General features: G+C 40.2%; 1 protein-coding gene across 2 annotated transcripts; it reads left to right on the forward strand.

Moving 5' to 3' along the window:
* tmem8a (transmembrane protein 8A) lies at positions 1-16,741 on the forward strand. Of its 2 annotated transcripts, XM_023334740.1 has the most exons (15): positions 1-133; positions 1,252-1,435; positions 1,530-1,731; positions 4,471-4,598; positions 4,674-4,939; positions 5,830-6,131; positions 6,242-6,335; positions 7,635-7,749; positions 7,862-8,004; positions 8,996-9,174; positions 9,789-9,935; positions 10,059-10,175; positions 11,210-11,482; positions 14,468-14,534; positions 14,673-16,741. In XM_023334740.1, exons 1-14 carry the CDS (start codon positions 70-72, stop codon positions 14,510-14,512), a joined length of 2,259 nt encoding a protein of 752 aa, XP_023190508.1. In that variant the 5' UTR covers positions 1-69; the 3' UTR covers positions 14,513-14,534; positions 14,673-16,741. The 2 variants fall into 2 exon arrangements, with proteins under 2 accessions (XP_023190508.1, XP_005814764.1); XM_005814707.2 differs by lacking the exons at positions 14,468-14,534; positions 14,673-16,741 and having other exon boundaries at positions 11,210-12,634.
* The last annotated feature ends 126 nt before the right edge of the window (positions 16,742-16,867 follow it).

Genomic DNA, 16,867 nt, shown 5'->3' on the forward strand with positions numbered 1-16,867 from the left:
AAGGTATGTGTGGTAACACAGGTGGACTCGGGAAGATGTGACGAGTTGTTTTTTTGTCGGAGAGAAAAGATGGAGGCCTGCTTTCTGCGCTGGTTGCTTTTCGTCGCGCTGACAGCCTGGACGTTAGGAGACGGTAAGAGTTTTATCAAGGGAAGGGCAAATATTAGCATGGCTGCTAACGAATGTTGATTTTTTTTGGTTTGAAGTTACGACGGCAACGACGAAGAAACATGTCGTAAAAACCCGCAAGTTTCGAAAATAGTCTCCATGTGCATGTGGTGTTTCCTTTTATCGCTATTATGAAGGAACGTCAGTTTTTACTTTAATGAGCTGCAGTATTTCTGTGCACTGATCAGACTTTTCCTGTCCGATGCCGATTTCTTGTTTTCTCTAAGGTCCGACCTATTTTTTTATTATTCTGTAACACAGAAAACACACCGATGTTCTTCGGGATGTTTGATAGTTAGTACTTTATAATTTAACAGTAAATGGAAGAATTAAAAGTACATTTCCCTACATTTTCTGTTTTTTTTTTTTATTTATTTTTATCTAGCTCAAAACGTGGGTGTCGAGTTTGTGCTGTAGACCTAATCAGTAGGGGAAAAAACAAGCATTTTTGTTTTTGACGTGTTATTTGTGAATTATGAGGCTCTGCTGGCCACTTTTTTAAAAGTTCTACATTTACAGAATAGTAGACGGCAGTCGTATCACTGAAAAGTGTAACTCCTTGCCCTGAATATCAGCTGAAAAAAGGGGGAAAACACATTTAACTCTGATTACTTTAGGAAAGATGAAAAAATAAATAAGAAAGTGTTGCTTTTTTTTCTTCTTCTCATCTAACCAAAAGGCAGCACCTCCCCTGATACCTGCAGCCTCAGGCACTCATCTACTCATGTCTTGTGTTCGTTGTTCTTTCTTTGTTCTTTAGATGAGCTGTACTGAAACAAATTTTGTTGTGCGTCTGTGCAACGACCATAAAAGATGATTCTGATTCAGAAACATTATTTAAATAATTTTTCTGAGATTGATATCAAGTAGCAAATTTCCTCTTCTGAAAGGTTTTTCAGAAGAACTTTTTCTTGACTTGTTTCCAAAGTAAAGAATGTTAAACTAGTGATCTTTTTTTTTTTTTGCTTTGTTTTGTTTTGGGGGGTTTTCAACAAACTTTCTACACTAATGAATTACTAACGCTGCTTTTCGACTGTGTAATGAATGTTGTGGCCTTTTAAACAAACCCTTTCCTCCACGCAGACGGACAAGTGACTTTTGAGTCCGAGCTGTCGTCCAAACCCGCTCAGAAGTTGTCAAAGTATGGCTGGTACGCCAACGTCAGGCTGCAGAGGTTCCACATACCGGAGCAGACCGCCATCGCTCGCTGGCTCTTCTCAGTCAAAAAGGGCCACAGCTTCAACTGTGGGCAGCACAATGTCAGCATGTAAGTCACAAGACGCTGTTATGGAGCAATAAATCTGTCGTCACTGGCTGATTTTTATTTTAACCAAATTCAACTATTTTTTTTTTTCCCCCAGCCACCTCCGATGGGGCGCCCCTCCCGTCATAAACCCAACAGAGACTGTGTTTCCAAATGCGACGCTGTGGGGCCCCTCCTTGTCCCTGACTCTACCGGTAACCTCCCAGAGCTCCACGACCTTTAACCTCTCCGATCCGGCCCCAGGGGACTGGTTTGTCGCTGCGCATTTACCGGAGGACGACGGGCGCATAGAGCAGAAGGTTTGTTCTTGGATTCGCGTTTATCAGCGATGAAGCAGCAGCAGCGCGGGAGGCAACGCGCAGAGGCGTGAGCTGTGTGATTGGTCCGCTCCCAACTTTAAATGCATAAACCAGGGGTCTCAAACTGCAGTCCTCGAGGGCCGCAGTCCTGCAACTTTTAGATGTGCCTCTGCTGCACCACAATTATTATGCACTAATTATTCTGAACAGAATAATTAGGTCATTAAGGCTCTGGAGAACTGATCTACACAAGGAGGAGGTCATTAAGTCATTTCATTCCAGTGTTTTGTACCTGTGGCACATCTAAAAACTTCAGGACTGCGGCCCTCGAGGCCTGGAGTTTGAGACCCCTGTCATAAACTGTAAACCTATAAATCTTTTAGAAATAAATCTACTCAGTGAAGCTCCCAGAACACCGGAGACGCTTGCAATCCGGCTTTATGATAAAAAAAAAAAAGCGATTTTTATTTATTTATGTCCCCCCCACTGCCCCCCAAATATAAATTTTTCTAAAAATAAAAACTTTGCAACGCTTAGCCTTGCGTTGCAACGACAAGCTAGTAAAGCATGACGGACTGCCAGGCTTATAGTACACTGGGGTAAACCCTGCCCTATTGGTATCTATGTTGCTGCTGGTATGATTGTGTTTTTATTCCTATGAAAAAGTGATCAAATCAATCCCTGGCCAGGTCTTCGTGCACCACAAACTCTGATAACTTCACTTAGATTTTAATAAGACTTTCCCATTTAAAAAGCGTTTCTGATCCTCTAAATAACTCAGTCTTTGGGAGAATAACTCCATGGATTTCAATTCTATTCGGGTCTTCTGTACTAGCATATTACAAACTCTATATCTTGTTTAGGGCTAATAATAGATAATGGGTTATATTTCATCCCATTAGGGATGAGGGATGACGTTAGTTGTGGAACAATGGTTTCGAAGAATCAGTCCACAACAATAGCCTCCTAAGAAACGGGGGGGGGGGAGAAAAAAGCGAAAACAAAGTTTCATCTTTTTCCGTAAGAAGTAGAACTTTAAGTTAACGCCTCTGTCATTAAATGAAAGGGATATGGGCGTGATGAGGCATTTGACTGGGTGCAAACATCACAATCGCAGTGTAATATTAGCCTGACTGGATAGTTTAGGTCAGCACGCGATCACGCCACCTGAGTTGCCCATCACACTTTGTGGCGAAAACTTTCTTTTAGTTTTTATTGAACTCTGGCAGCTTTCCTGTAGATGTTGCCATTTCTGATCTGGTTTTGAAGATCGTGCAGTAGTTGTGTGAAACATCTCAGCAGTGAACGGAAGCAGCAGAAGGTCTCACTTTTCTACTAATTGCTCTACATTAATGCAGCAAACTTTCACACCACCTAAAAAATATCGATTCATATACAGTTATTTTTCTAATATTGCACAGTTAAACAAGTCACTTCAAGATAATGCTAATCACTTTAAGCTAATGCTAACCAACATGTAGTGATTGAAAGGGAAGTAAAAATGCCGATTTGCAACCAGATTGCAGCAGCAGTCATTCATTTGGCTCGGACACGGAGAAAAATTCACAGCTACAGCTTATTACCTTGGATTTTTGTACGGGCTTATAGACGGCAGTTATTAGTTTATTTGTTAAGGTCATTCACAAACTTCAGCCGATGTTTTCTACTGACGGCTGACACTGGAAAAGAGGTAATGTATACATGTCAAGCAAATCATTTGATTTCATTTTTATTCTAACTTGGAGTTTTTTGTTTTTGGCTAGCTCTAAAATTCTATATATTTTTATTAAAATAAACAAAGGTTAAAGGTGCTGTTGGATTATTTACTCCACTTTTCTGGCGCCACCTGCTCCCAGCACCTATCTGTGACTTACTTTTCGAACTAAAGTGGAACCAAACCGTCGTCTTCCAGTGTAAGCGATCTGGATGTGACGAGGCCTTTAGTCAGATGTAATCATCACAGTGTAACGTTAGCCTGACTGCTTTCTTTAATTTGTACTGTAATATGTGCAGCAGAATATGAATGTAAAGTCCAGTTTGCCTCCTGCGAAACCATTTAAGCCTGTAAGCCATGATGGTACGGTTGTGTATGTTGCCATGGTAGCGTTTCTGTAAAATTCCTCGTTTCTTCCTCCGACCTGCTGAACCGGAGCGGTGGCTGTTTGCTGTGCAGCTGAGCAACATTCTTTCCATTTAGTCACCTGGTTGGTTTGTTAAGCAATGTCTTGATTGGAAGCAACTCCCCCCCCATGTGCCCTTTCAGTCTGAGGTTGATTTTATTGCTTTTTATATACAGTACAGACCAAAGGTTTGGACACACCTTTTAATTCAATGAGTTTCCTTTATTTCCATGACTATTGACATTGTAGATTCACACTGAAGGCATCAAAACTATGAATAACATGAGGAAATATGCACTAAACAGAAAAGTGTAAAACAACTGAAAATAGCCCTTATATTCTAGTTTCTTCAAAGTAGCAACATTTTGCTGTGATTACTGCTTTGCACACACTCTGCATTTTCTTGATGAGCTTCAAGAGGTCGTCACCTGAAATGGTTTTCACTTCATAGGTCAACCTGCCCTGTCAGGTTAATAAGTGGGATTTCTTGCCTTATAAATAGTCATGAAAACAAAGAAAACCCATTGAATTAGAAAGGTGTGTCCAAACTTTTGGTCTGTACTGCACGCACTTCTATATAAGTGAACTGACATGATTTATTTGTCTCTTTATGTTTCAGGGGTTCCCGTCCTGCTCCTATTACTTCCAGCCCCAGCTGTCGGTCAGGAGAGCGGCGGACACGCCCATTCTGTACCAGGGAACCGTCCTGACTCAAACCGCAGCCCCCGACAGACCCGCACGTCTCAAGTAGTTACCACAACACGGTGTCCTCCTTTTTTCGAAATGGTGTCTCATTAATTCAGATGTGCTAAATCGTGGCAGGTTGTTTGTGCCGGAGTTTACCTCGTCTCTCTCGGTTTCCGTGGCCGAGTGCTCGTCCGGCGAGGCGTCGGAGGGCGCGGGCTGCTCGCTGCTCCTCAGGCTGGGCTCGGCAACCCTGCAGCACGGCCAGACGGAGCTGAACTGCTCCGGCGTCAGCTGCTCCGCGTCCCTCTCTAGCCCTCCGTGGGACTCGTGGCTGCGGGTCGTTGTGGAGAGCAACCAAGTCAACCGAACTGTAACCTTCAGGGTTGGATCCAACTACACAGGTGAGGACTAAGCTCTCACTCATCATAGTAACTCTTTATTAATTTATTCTTTACTTTTTCTTTTTTTTTGCACATTTCAGCATGTTACAACTAGGGAAGCACTGATTCACTTTTTAAAAAAAAAAACTTTTATCAGGTATCTGATACCGATATCTGAGGTTTAGCATCGACCGATACCGATCCGATACAGAAAAACAGAGCTGAATTCATTTGAAACGCATCTTTCTTTTTCAAACACAGACATAAATATACTGAATTATAATTTTTTTTAATGACTCTTCACCAGAACAATTGTTCTGTTGGTGTATTTAAGTGCGCTTAAATACACCAACAACCTCACAAGCTTGGTCAAACATGTAAAAACAACACAACTTTAATTTGTTCATTCAGTGCAATTGGACGTAGAACAGCCAATCTAAAATAAATAAAAATTAATAATTAGGGATGCAAAATAGATTTTATTTTGTTTTCATACCGATAATCAATAATAACTGACTGCCGGTAATGGATAATACTCTAAACAAAATCAAAAACATTTCTTAAAGAACCACCAGTTTATAGATGCACATTCTTCTGCACATTTTTTTTTCTTTAAAAACAAAAAACACAACCCAATAAGACAAAAGGATCAAAAATATTACTGAAATATCAGTAATATAACACCTTCGTAGTGAATCAGTTGAGAAAATCCAATTATTTTATTCTACAAAAACACTGCAAACTTGATTTTGTATTATCTATATTTAGAAACAATTCTTAATCGACGGTTTCTGTAGAGTAAAAAAATGTGAATTCTATGATTGCTGTTACTTTTTCTGGGTCTAATGTGGGAAAAAAAACCCATCAAGGGTTATGAATGTGTTTGCATTTTCTGTTTCTGTCTCGCTCAGTGGGATGTAAGCCAAAGAGCGTAGGCCTCACAGCGGACGATGACATCACAAAGCTACTCGGCAAGAGCAGCGTCTCCAACGCCACGGCGACGGGGAACGGCTCGGCGCCGGCTCCTCCGGCGTCCGCGTGCGTGTGGAGCGTCCCCGTGCTCTACGAGGAGCTGGACGTTCTGTCGCTGCGGTACACCCCCGTCAACAGCTCCAACGTCAGCGTCACGGAAACGCACCCGACGCTGCTCACCTACCCGCTGCCCCCGCAGGCCACCGGGGGAACGCTCAACCTGCAGCTCACGCTCAATTCTGTGAGGAACGCTGACTGAACCACTGACACGTGTGTGTGATTGTACTTGAACTGTTGAGACACACGGGTGAGATTTCTTTATTTGTTTGTTTGGTTTTTTTTCTAATATAGACTAATGCAACTGTGGGGAATAACAGCATCGTGGCCTGTTTCTCTGCCTGGGCTCCAGTCCTCCAACTCAACCACTCTGAACCCTGCAGAACAGGTACAGGTGGACCTGTCACCATAAACCGTCCCAGAAGTTATCGCGATAAACGATAATATTGTTCCTTTGAGACCATTTTCAAGTAATATAATGGTAATGACATAATAATGTAAAAACACATTCTCAAAGATGGACAAACTTTAAATTCTAATGGACTTTTAAACACTGGAACTGGAAAACATTTTAAATATGCAAAATAAATAAACAAAACAACAGAAATGACAAATAAAATGAATAATGAAATCAAAATTTAACTTTAAAAAAGGGTCTAGTTGAGACAAAAGCACCAGACGGAAGATTTTTATCATTCAGTTTCTGGAAGAAAGACAGAAAAGAGAACGATATATTATGAAAATGGACATTATTGAATTTGATTTAATTTATTATGCGATTATTTGATTCATTCCTTATTGTGACAGGCTTGGGTTCAATATGAGCAACCTGTAAAAAAAAATAATAACAAATGCAGGAAATTAATTCTGCTTTGAGTAAATTGTAGGAATCACACACTCTGAAAAAAAAAATCATGGCTTAACTAAAACTTTGAACCTTAGTTTGGATTCAATTACCGTATTTTCTGGACTATACGACTATGTTGCATCAGTCATAAAAATGCGTCATGATGAAGGAAAAATACACAAGTCTCAGGATCTGTCAAACTTCATAAAGTGTGACTTCTAGTCCCGAAAAATATGCAATTTATCTTAGCCGTCTATTCTGAGGTCAACATTTCTATCAAAATCGATCAAAATTAGTGATTCAGAAGTACATTAAAACAATTTATTATTAGTCTATGTATGATGTTTGTGGGCCTGATGGGCCCGCTGCACTTTATTGTCGAAATTCAACACAAACTGTAACTTTTTTCTTTAAAATACAAAAGATATGTTCTCTCTAATTTCATCAATATATGGCTGTATTTTTTTTTTTTTCAATAAAAAAGTTCCACCTGTTTGTCTTTTCTATATGACAAAACTGTGAATTCAGAAAGAACAAATTTTCAGTTCAGTATAGACGCAAACATTTATATTCACCTTTTAAAATGTACCTTTTATTCTTCCTTTGTGTTCTTTCACACACAAAGAACACAAGTTGAATGCAAACGACAACCATAACCACTTTATATGACAGTAGATGTTTGACAGGGTTTAAATCCTGGACCATTATGAAGTTGTTGTTAACTTAAAGTTTTGTTTGATGATTTGGCTGCGTCAAATACGGAAACAAAGTGTAAAAAAAAAGAGTCTGTACCTTCAGACATGTAGGAATACCGGACGTCATCTTGTTGATTCTCTACAGCTTTGTTTGGGGGATACGCCGTCGGGATCAATGTCAGCGTCCCTAAAGCTGTGGTCAGGCTGCCTTTTCCTCAGTCCACAACATGGTACCTCACCCTGCAGCTCCTTTGCAACAGGTAGAACACACACGCATGCCGCTGCAGCATCATGACTTGTTTCAGTCTGTGTGTAAGTCTGACAGTGTGAGAAAGTACTCATGCGTAGGCTGTTCTCGTGTGTTTTCTGCAGCAGTGACTGCGGTAACGCCTCGGTGGTGTATGTGGTCCCGGAGGTGTCCGTCAGCGCCTGTGTGGACGACTGCGGGCCGTATGGTGAATGTAGGCTGCTGAGATCCTACACATACCTGTACTCTGCCTGTGTTTGCTCTGCAGGTAACACACACACACACACACACACCCCTACTTGTGTTGGCATCTTCATGTGAAGTTGAGAGGTCATAGTGTTACATAGAGTCTGTGTGTGTGTTTTCTACTCGCATATTGCTTAGGGCAGAAATGATTAATCGGATCAATCAGATCAATTGTGATGAATCGATTATTGAAATCATTAGAAGCAGAATGGTTGAGATTTGTTTTGGAATGGCCTAGTTAATGTCCAGACCTAAATTCAATTGAGACTCTGAAGTAGGGTTGAAATGATTAATTGATTATTGAAATAATCGTCAACTAATCTAGTAATCGATGAATTGTTACATTTAGGAGTCTGGTATAAAGACTCCAAAAAAAAAAAAGCCATTTGTTGGAAGAACGACATATTCAGAAGATTAATTAATACAAAAACTACAGAAGTAAATCTATACATTTTGCATTTAAAGAAAAAAAAAAACGTTGCCTATAAATATGTTCCACGTAGAACTCGAGTAGCATAGTTTTAACTTTACCCAGATCAAGTTCTGTAAAATCAAATAACTCTACTATTAAGCATCTTTTGATACCCACTTATTAAATATTTTATAAAAAAGTAAAAAAAAAGAAAAGCGCTATGCCGTGTTGATAAGTCCAACAGAAAGTGCTGAGCTTTTCACATGTTGCAGATTCATCCTGTGCTGCAAATCAAGTGTACACTAAAGGAATGCTGTTATTTCATTTTAGGCAATAAGATGTTTGTTTTCCTATTTAAAAAATGAGTTGAATCATTGGTGTGTTTTAAAAAAAAATGTATTTCAAATATTCTATGAAATGACCTTGAATGGTTAAATAAAAAATCTGCAGGTTTTGCTATTTTATTTTATTTTATTCCGATTAATTAATAGAATAATCTGTTACTAAAGTAATCGTTAGTTGCAGCGCTTTTGTTGTGAATGTGTTGACGGAAGCAGAAATGTCAAACACTTAACACCATCCTCTCCTTCCACCTCTGCAGGCTGGAAAGGTTGGGGCTGCACCGACGGCTCCACCGCTCAGTCGTACGCCCGCCAGCTGACGGCAACCATGTTGCTGACGCTCAGCAACCTGTTCTTCCTGCCCGCCATCGTGGTCGCCATCAGACGCTCCTACATCACCGAGGCCTTCGTCTACCTCTTCACCATGTCCTTCTCTACGGTAAGCACTGCTGCCATCAAATGTGAGAGGACGAACCACTTCAGGCTGAAATTACAGAGCTTCTGGGAATCTTTTCTTACGACTGAAGATACATGGACACATCACACAAGAACACTACGAAGTCATCTGGTCCTCAGGTACTGAACCAGCATGTTGCTGAACCAACTTTGGACCTGTTGACGCCAGTTTTTAAGAATCGCTGCAGCTAACGATTATTTTTAGTAATCCATTGTTCTGATGATTAATCGATTAATCGCATAAGGAAATTGGCACATTTGGCAGATTTTTCATTTAACCGCTTAAGACTTTTCGTACAATACAAACAGCTGCCTTAAAAGATGCAAATAAATGAAAACAAATGATTTTTTTGAGAATAAGATAAACATTGTAGCAAAGGCTGCATCTGCAGCTAAAAAATACTTCTAATATAAACATAGGAAAGGCTCAGCTCTTTCTGCTTGACTTGACATCAAGTCAAATTCATAAGATGCTTTATTGATCACATAGGGAAATTGAATGTTGCTGTAACTCATTAATTCAAAACTCTATGAAAAGTTACTGTACGCTGTAGGTCTTCAGTACATCCTCAGCCTTTCCCCATTCCCTCCCTGCAGTTCTACCACGCCTGCGACCAGCCAGGCGCTGTGGTCCTGTGCATCATGGACTACGACGCCCTGCAGTACTGTGACTTCCTCGGCTCCATCTGCTCCATCTGGGTCACCATCCTCTGCATGGCTCGCCTGGGAGACACAGCCAAATACGTAAGAGGCCTCTGGCCTTTTTCCTTCTATAATCGGTTCACTTTACAGAGTAACGACAGCTTTAGCGTCCTCACCTGCTCCTTCCTTCCTCTCTTGCTTCCTTCCTTCCTTGTTGGTGTGCAGACTCTGTTTCTGCTCGGGGCCTTGCTCATAGCCATGTCAATGCAGCTGGACCGCAAGGGCCTGTGGAACCTGCTGGGCCCCATCCTCTGTGCCATACTTCTCATGGTCACTTCCTGGGTAAGAGACACGTCGGCATTAACATACTTTGTAAAATAATTTTTGTTTGCTTGTTTTTCATGAGAAATTTGAGACTGTGATCATATGATTGTGATTTGAATCTTTTATATTTGATTCACTTTTACTCTGTTTTTTGTTTGTTTATTTTTTACATTGATTTGTGTATTTGTTTAGTTTTATTTATGCTGCCTGGAGGGTTGAGGGGCATCACAATTTTTGTAAAGAAAAAACATGTGTAGAGTCTTTTGGGTTGTGTTATGTAAAATATATTTCTTTAGCTTTACATCATGTTTTAATGTTATTCCCTCATCAAAAACACACCTGGAGTGTTGCCTTGTTTATTTTATAGCTGTTTGAGAATTCACTTAATCTCTACAGCAAACGTTAAGCTGTACAAAACGCTTGGTTGGACCTAGCCCCGCCTTTGAGGACGAAGCTCCTCCTCTGAGCTACAGTTTCCGAGCTTCCGCCTCACAGAGCTCCTTCAGACTAGCCAGCAGCCTTCGGCAAACAGCTAGAGGAACTGCTCTTCCAATGAGCTCATTATACCAGCTACATCTCAGCGCATCGCTGGTACAAATGTTGTTAAAGGTTTAACAGAGGAGCCGTGTTGTGTTGACTTCCTGAAGGCGGAGTTTCACAAAGAACAGGAGATTTTAAAGAGACAGAGGCCCAATTTCAAGGCAATAAATTAGAAAGTCAAATTCCTTCTAAGTCATATTTGAGAAATGCACAGCATTTTTGCAACGGCTGAAGTTAACAGAGTTACTTGATTGGATTATGTGCCTGGGAAACACATAATACTGCCCCCTTAATTGGTTCGTCCTCTGTTTTCTAAGCTACTTTGTGTATGTTTTGTTTTTATTTATGCCACCTGGACAGTGGGTGGGGTTGAAATGTTTGTAATAAAAAAATTGTTTGAATCAGATTCTACTTTGAACTAAAAACAATAGTTATATAAACAGGAGGGGGGAAAAAAACACCCACTTTTTACGTGACGGCTTCTCTTGTTTTTCTTCCCTAACGACCAACAGGTGTACAGGGGCGTCCGCCGGCGACACTGCTACCCGCCCTCCTGGCGCCGCTGGGTCTTCTACCTCCTGCCCGGAGCGCTGTGCGCCCTCATCGGCGTGTGCCTGTACATCTTCGCCGAGACGGAGAGCAACTACTACTACACGCACTCGCTGTGGCACATCCTGGTGGCCAGCTGCGTGGTGTTCCTGCTGCCGCCGAGGGAGAAGGACCGGAAGGCGCTGGGCTGGAGCCGGGGCTTCAGCTGGAGCTGGAGGTGGAGCTGGAGGCCGCGGGTTTGTGGATACACGCTCTGCGAGAGCAGCAAAGACGAACTCTACACGGTCACATAGCAGAGGGGGAGGCGTAGCGGGTCCGGCGTTTATTTACAGTCTGACTCTTTACCTGGACGAGGCATTTTCCTGTGTAAAGCTGCGTATTCACATAAGTCCACGTATATTTCATATTCACATGTGCTCCAAGTGGAAGGGGGGGGTGTTAGATTTAGATTGAGAAATAGGAACATATATGCTCTTTTTAACCCTCATCCAGTCTGCTGGAATCTCTAGAGAGATGCACCAATTAGATTTTTATAGCCGATTTCTGGGCTGCCATGCAGACTTAATGTGATTCAAATTCTTCTTTATGGACTTTACTTACAAAATGCCAATTTTTAAATATTTTTTACAGCTTTCCACCCGTAGGCGGTGTCAAGTTTATATAGGGAGCAGAGGAGACGTCACACTGTGTGTGTGTGCAATACAGGAGTTGATATAAAGCGGGGGTTTATTATTAGTTAAGATCAAAGACAAAATGATTTGAGTTGACATTTTAAACCATATTTAATAGCTTCCACAAGCACAGTCAGTCTGGCCAGATTTAGTAACTGTAAACCGCCTCTGGGTGCATTTTGTAGAGAATGCAGACCATTAACCAAACCCAAAGATTTCCAAAACGCTGCCAATATTTTTAACTCCAATTTGTTCAAACATGGCAGAGCGTGCCTCACTAATTCTTAAAAATATATATATACACATGGTCGTAAATTGACATTCTGTAAGAGACCGCTGCTTTTCTTTTTTTGATAAAGTCGGGTTACAAAACGTACAAAAATGCAAATAAGTGAACTGATCAGCACCCGCTGGCCGTAACGGGCCACTGGATAGAAATCATGTCTGCAGCGCATCAGTTGTATGTTCGACTAACAAACCACTGCAACGTTTCCCCCAGAAAACTTGCTGAGCCCAGTGGTTGGGCGCTAGGGCAGTCATTCATCCAGCGGCCCATCGTGTTTTTGATTTCAAAAGTGTTTAAAGTTAACAGGACATTTTTAAATGTCACTTGATAACTATGTGTTACTGAAAGATTGCGAGATTAATACCTGAACACAAACTATGAAGTCTTAAAAATGCAAACATTTTAAAAAGACTTCAAAAAAAATAAGCAATGCTTAGCCTGGTGGCCTGCCAGGCTTACAATACGCTGGGGTGAACCCTGCAGTAAATAAATAGCTCTCTGTTATGACGGGCTGAATTAACAGTCTGCGTGCCTCGGTTTTACTTCTAAATGGCTGCTTGGGCCTTTTTGTGCTTCCGTACTGATTCGTCATGCAATGGCAAACTTTGACTCATCTGCCTTCAGTAACAACTTCTCACTAAAACAAAGTGCTGATTCAGCACAACCTGTTAGCATTTAGATGTATTCACTGGCAAAAAATAAATAAATAAAATCTTTTTTAGTTTCTGCCTGTGTATTGCCTATCGTTGGTCAGAGCTGAACTAAAAGGAAATGATTCAATTTCAGCCAGCAGCTTATTTAAAACATCCGACGTCTCTGTGTCTTTACTGTATGCTCCTTGTTTCTTCTTAGATGTGACCGCCGGTACCCTGAGGTAGCAGACCAACACAGCTGTGAGCTATAAAGCAGGATTAATGCCTAAACGGGGTTGTTTAATTTGTAATAAGAATTTCACATTTGAAGAGGTGGATATTAGCTAGTCACCATAGTAACATTAGATGAGCTGTAACTAGCATCAGACAAGTTTTATGTAGAGAGTTTCTGATCAAAATACCAATCAAAAGCATCTTGCTAGGCAGCCAGCTAGATGCTTTTTACTAGTTAAATCTTCTGGCCACCCAGGTAATCCAAATCAGACAAGCTAGCTAAATCAGACTGTTTCTAGCTACCGAAAACAGCCCAACTAGCTACAAACAAACAGTCTAGCTAAAGCTGGCTAGAAACAGTCAGTCTGCCAATAGCTAGCTAGAAACATTGTAGCTAGATGGAAACAGTCATATAGTTTATAGCTAGCTAGAAACAGTAAGTCTGGCTATAGCTAGCTATAAGCAGTCTAGCTAGCTAGAAACAGTCATAGTCTAGCTATAGCTAGCTAGAAAGACTGATTTATGTTTTCTTTAGCTTCCATCAAGCTAGTTACCACAAAGAATTTAACTTTTTTTAGCAGCACCGATCACATGTATTTGGTTAGTTTAATAGAAAAATTTGACATACTGGTTCCAATTTAAAAATGATGATTTAGGAACAACATTCAAAATACTTTCCTTGATTTACTAAAAAGTGAAAAAAGCACCCTCAATTATTCAAAATTTAGCATTTTTAACTTAAAGCAGTCAGCTTCAGTTTCCAAAAGGCTAACGTTTCCAAATTCAGCATGTTGAAAATGGACTGAACTTATATAGCGCTTTACACTAGAGTCACATTCACCCATTGGGCAATTTGGGGTTAAATGCCTTGCCCAGAGACACATCGACATGTGGCAGGAGGAAGCTGGAATCGAACCTACAACCTTCCGATCGCAAGACAACTATAATACAGCCACAGTCGCCCTCGACTGTACTCCATTCATCATTCATATTGTCTGTTTAAAGTCTTGCTCTCTCTCTCTCTTTCTCTCTATCGCATCCTGAACAAACCGCAGACATGTCTCAACTCGTAGAAAGCAATTTCCTTTTTAAGATTCGTACAGCCTCCTCTTAATTTTAAATAGCTTACTAATAGGAATACTGCTAGTTTAGTCTTAGTGCAGTCACTGATTGGAATGACTAATTTAAGGCTCAGCTAGTAACCCAACAGGACCAATCGAACTAAAAATCATCTGGTGCATCTCTGTTTGTAGAGATTATTGGGGTATTTTTGTATTTATGCAATTTGTTAGACATGCTTGTCTAAAATATTTATAAGTGATATTGCTTAATCTTAATCTTAAATCTCCACAAAGATGTTGTATTTATGAATGATGTGTTTTTGTTTTCCCTCTATAGGTCTGGGTTCAGTTGGAAGAGTTTAAAACCCCAGATGAAATTTGAAAAATTATTTACTGCCAGGCAGGTACTATAATACTATCGAATTTGTACTGTATTCTATCGCATTCCTTGAAAAAATGGCGTATCTGATTACACCTCACAAATCCACCTAACGGCAGGAAGCTACTGCTGCTCATCACAATCACTTGTTGTCTTCACACAGCGTCAGAATTCTGACAATCACATCTCAGTCTCATGGCTGCAGATCAGAACAACCTGGATGAGGAAAACGATGAAGAAAATGTACGAAGAAATCACATTTACTGACTCTGTTATTTGGGTAAGATGGAATCTTTCTGAACCTTCCGGAAAAGGCGATTTATGCCTTTGGTAAATGCAGCATCTTTTTTTATTTTATTTTACTTTATTTTTGCTGTTGTAGACCTAAGATAACAGAGGGCTCTTATCTGAACTCATGTATCTTCAGTAAAATAACTCATGAATTTTGAATAAGATTCTGGAGGCAGCCATGACGCCTGGTTTCGACCTTGTATGTGCCCCAGATTTCTTTTAAAGACTTTTCAACGACTTTCATTCGATGACCTTTCACATTTTAATTGTAGTAGGTCACTCATACAAAACCTGTCGAGGTCAGTGGTTCTCCTTGTTATGCCTTTTTACTGCAAACTGTTTCTTTGTGAAGAAGAAAATGCCTGCCCTTGTAGAGGCACATGTCTCTGGTGACATCACAAAAGACATCCAATCAGAGTTATTTTCCTTAAAAAGGACAAAAATTATTAACTTGTTTTTAATCCAGTTGGAGTCCAACTCAGCTGTGTGCCTGTAGCTATGCATCAAGCTAGATAGCTAGCTAGCTAGATGCAAAGCTTGCTCGCTAGCTAACTAGATTTAGCTAGATTTTACTGACTAAATCTTTTTAGCTAGGAAAAAGATTTAGATAGCTTTTACTAGCTAAACCTTTCTAGCTAGTGAAAACAGTTAGCTAGATTTTACTAACTAAATCTTTTTAGCTTGTAAAACGATTTGTTTTTTTTACTAGCAAAGTCTTCTAGCTTGCTAAATCAGACTAGCGAGCTAAATCATACGGAATTCAGTTTTTTTTATTACCCAGCTTTGTTTTTATTGTCGTGCGTATTGAACATAACCTGGTAGGAATATTCTGCTTTGAACGAAGCCTCTTTGTGGAAGTAAAATGAAGAAAACGTTTTCTTTTCAATATACAGCCCATAAAATTACAACTCTAAGTTAATAAGATGTTTCTTTTTCACAGTTTCGGTGCAACATGAATCACTCATATATGTATAAATCAACACTCAGTGAATGTATGCTAAGATTACTGGCCAGTGCCTCTTCCTTTTGTCTTTTTTCTTTTTTTTATTGCACTTTATGTACTGCTCTCTCAGAGCAGAGCAGACAGAGGGGGCGGGGCTTAGTCTCTTGTACCAGTAAAGCTACTGATATCCTGCTATATTTAATCCAAAACTCTATAATTGTCTCGCGTTTCTTTGATCTAGTTTTTTCTTAAAAGCTTCCATTTCTCTCTGTTGTGACTTTGCACACATTTTCCCCCGATTGTTCAAGACCTGCACAGCCTTCCTTTTATTGCTTAGGTCGTTTCTTCATAAAATATAACTTTGTCACTAAGACGCTGGAATATGAGGGAGGGGGGGAAATAACTGACCACTGTGACTTACCGTGTTTTTTTTTTTGTTTGTTTATTGGTTTTTCTCATCAAGGGATAGAAAATGTGATTCTGTTTCTTGTCAAAATGGAATCGAGCCTCGGAGAAATAAATCTACTGTGCAAGAAGAAAAGATTAACCGTGTTTGTGTTTTTGCAATTGTGATTTTAGTCTGTTGGGGTTCTTTCTCTGCCACACACACACACACACACATGCACACATGGAGGAAAATCCAGATTTTCAGCAGTGAGAAGCCGGTGAAAAGAGGGAAGCAGATTATCGTAATCCTCAGAAATGTAGAAAGCAGTTCTGTTGAAATGTTCATAACTGTGTGTGTTGTGTTCCCATATATAGCTCTCCTCCATTAGGAAATTGCAATGGCCCTGAAAGGTTTACAGATCAAACTGGCAGCTTTTCTGTAGCTGGAATATGAGAAGGCTAACACGCGTGTTAACTAGTTGGAAGCTTGCATGTGTTGAGTGAGTGAATTAGGAGTTTTGAAAGGCTGAGGGGGAAATGGTTGCATGCGTTAATAACTCTACCTTAAGTTTTTATTATATCTTTTTTTATGTTAGTTCCTTTGATGGTGTATTTGGCCCATCGTTTAGGGGGGGAGTAAATTTCCACAGCTTTCAGAAATTTTCTAGAAAACAACTTGGAAATTTCTGCGCTTGAAAGGTCAAAATGTTGCTTGAAAAAACAGAAATTTTGAGATG

Source organism: Xiphophorus maculatus, chromosome 6, assembly GCF_002775205.1.
Source record: "Xiphophorus maculatus strain JP 163 A chromosome 6, X_maculatus-5.0-male, whole genome shotgun sequence".
Lineage (NCBI taxonomy): Eukaryota > Metazoa > Chordata > Actinopteri > Cyprinodontiformes > Poeciliidae > Xiphophorus > Xiphophorus maculatus.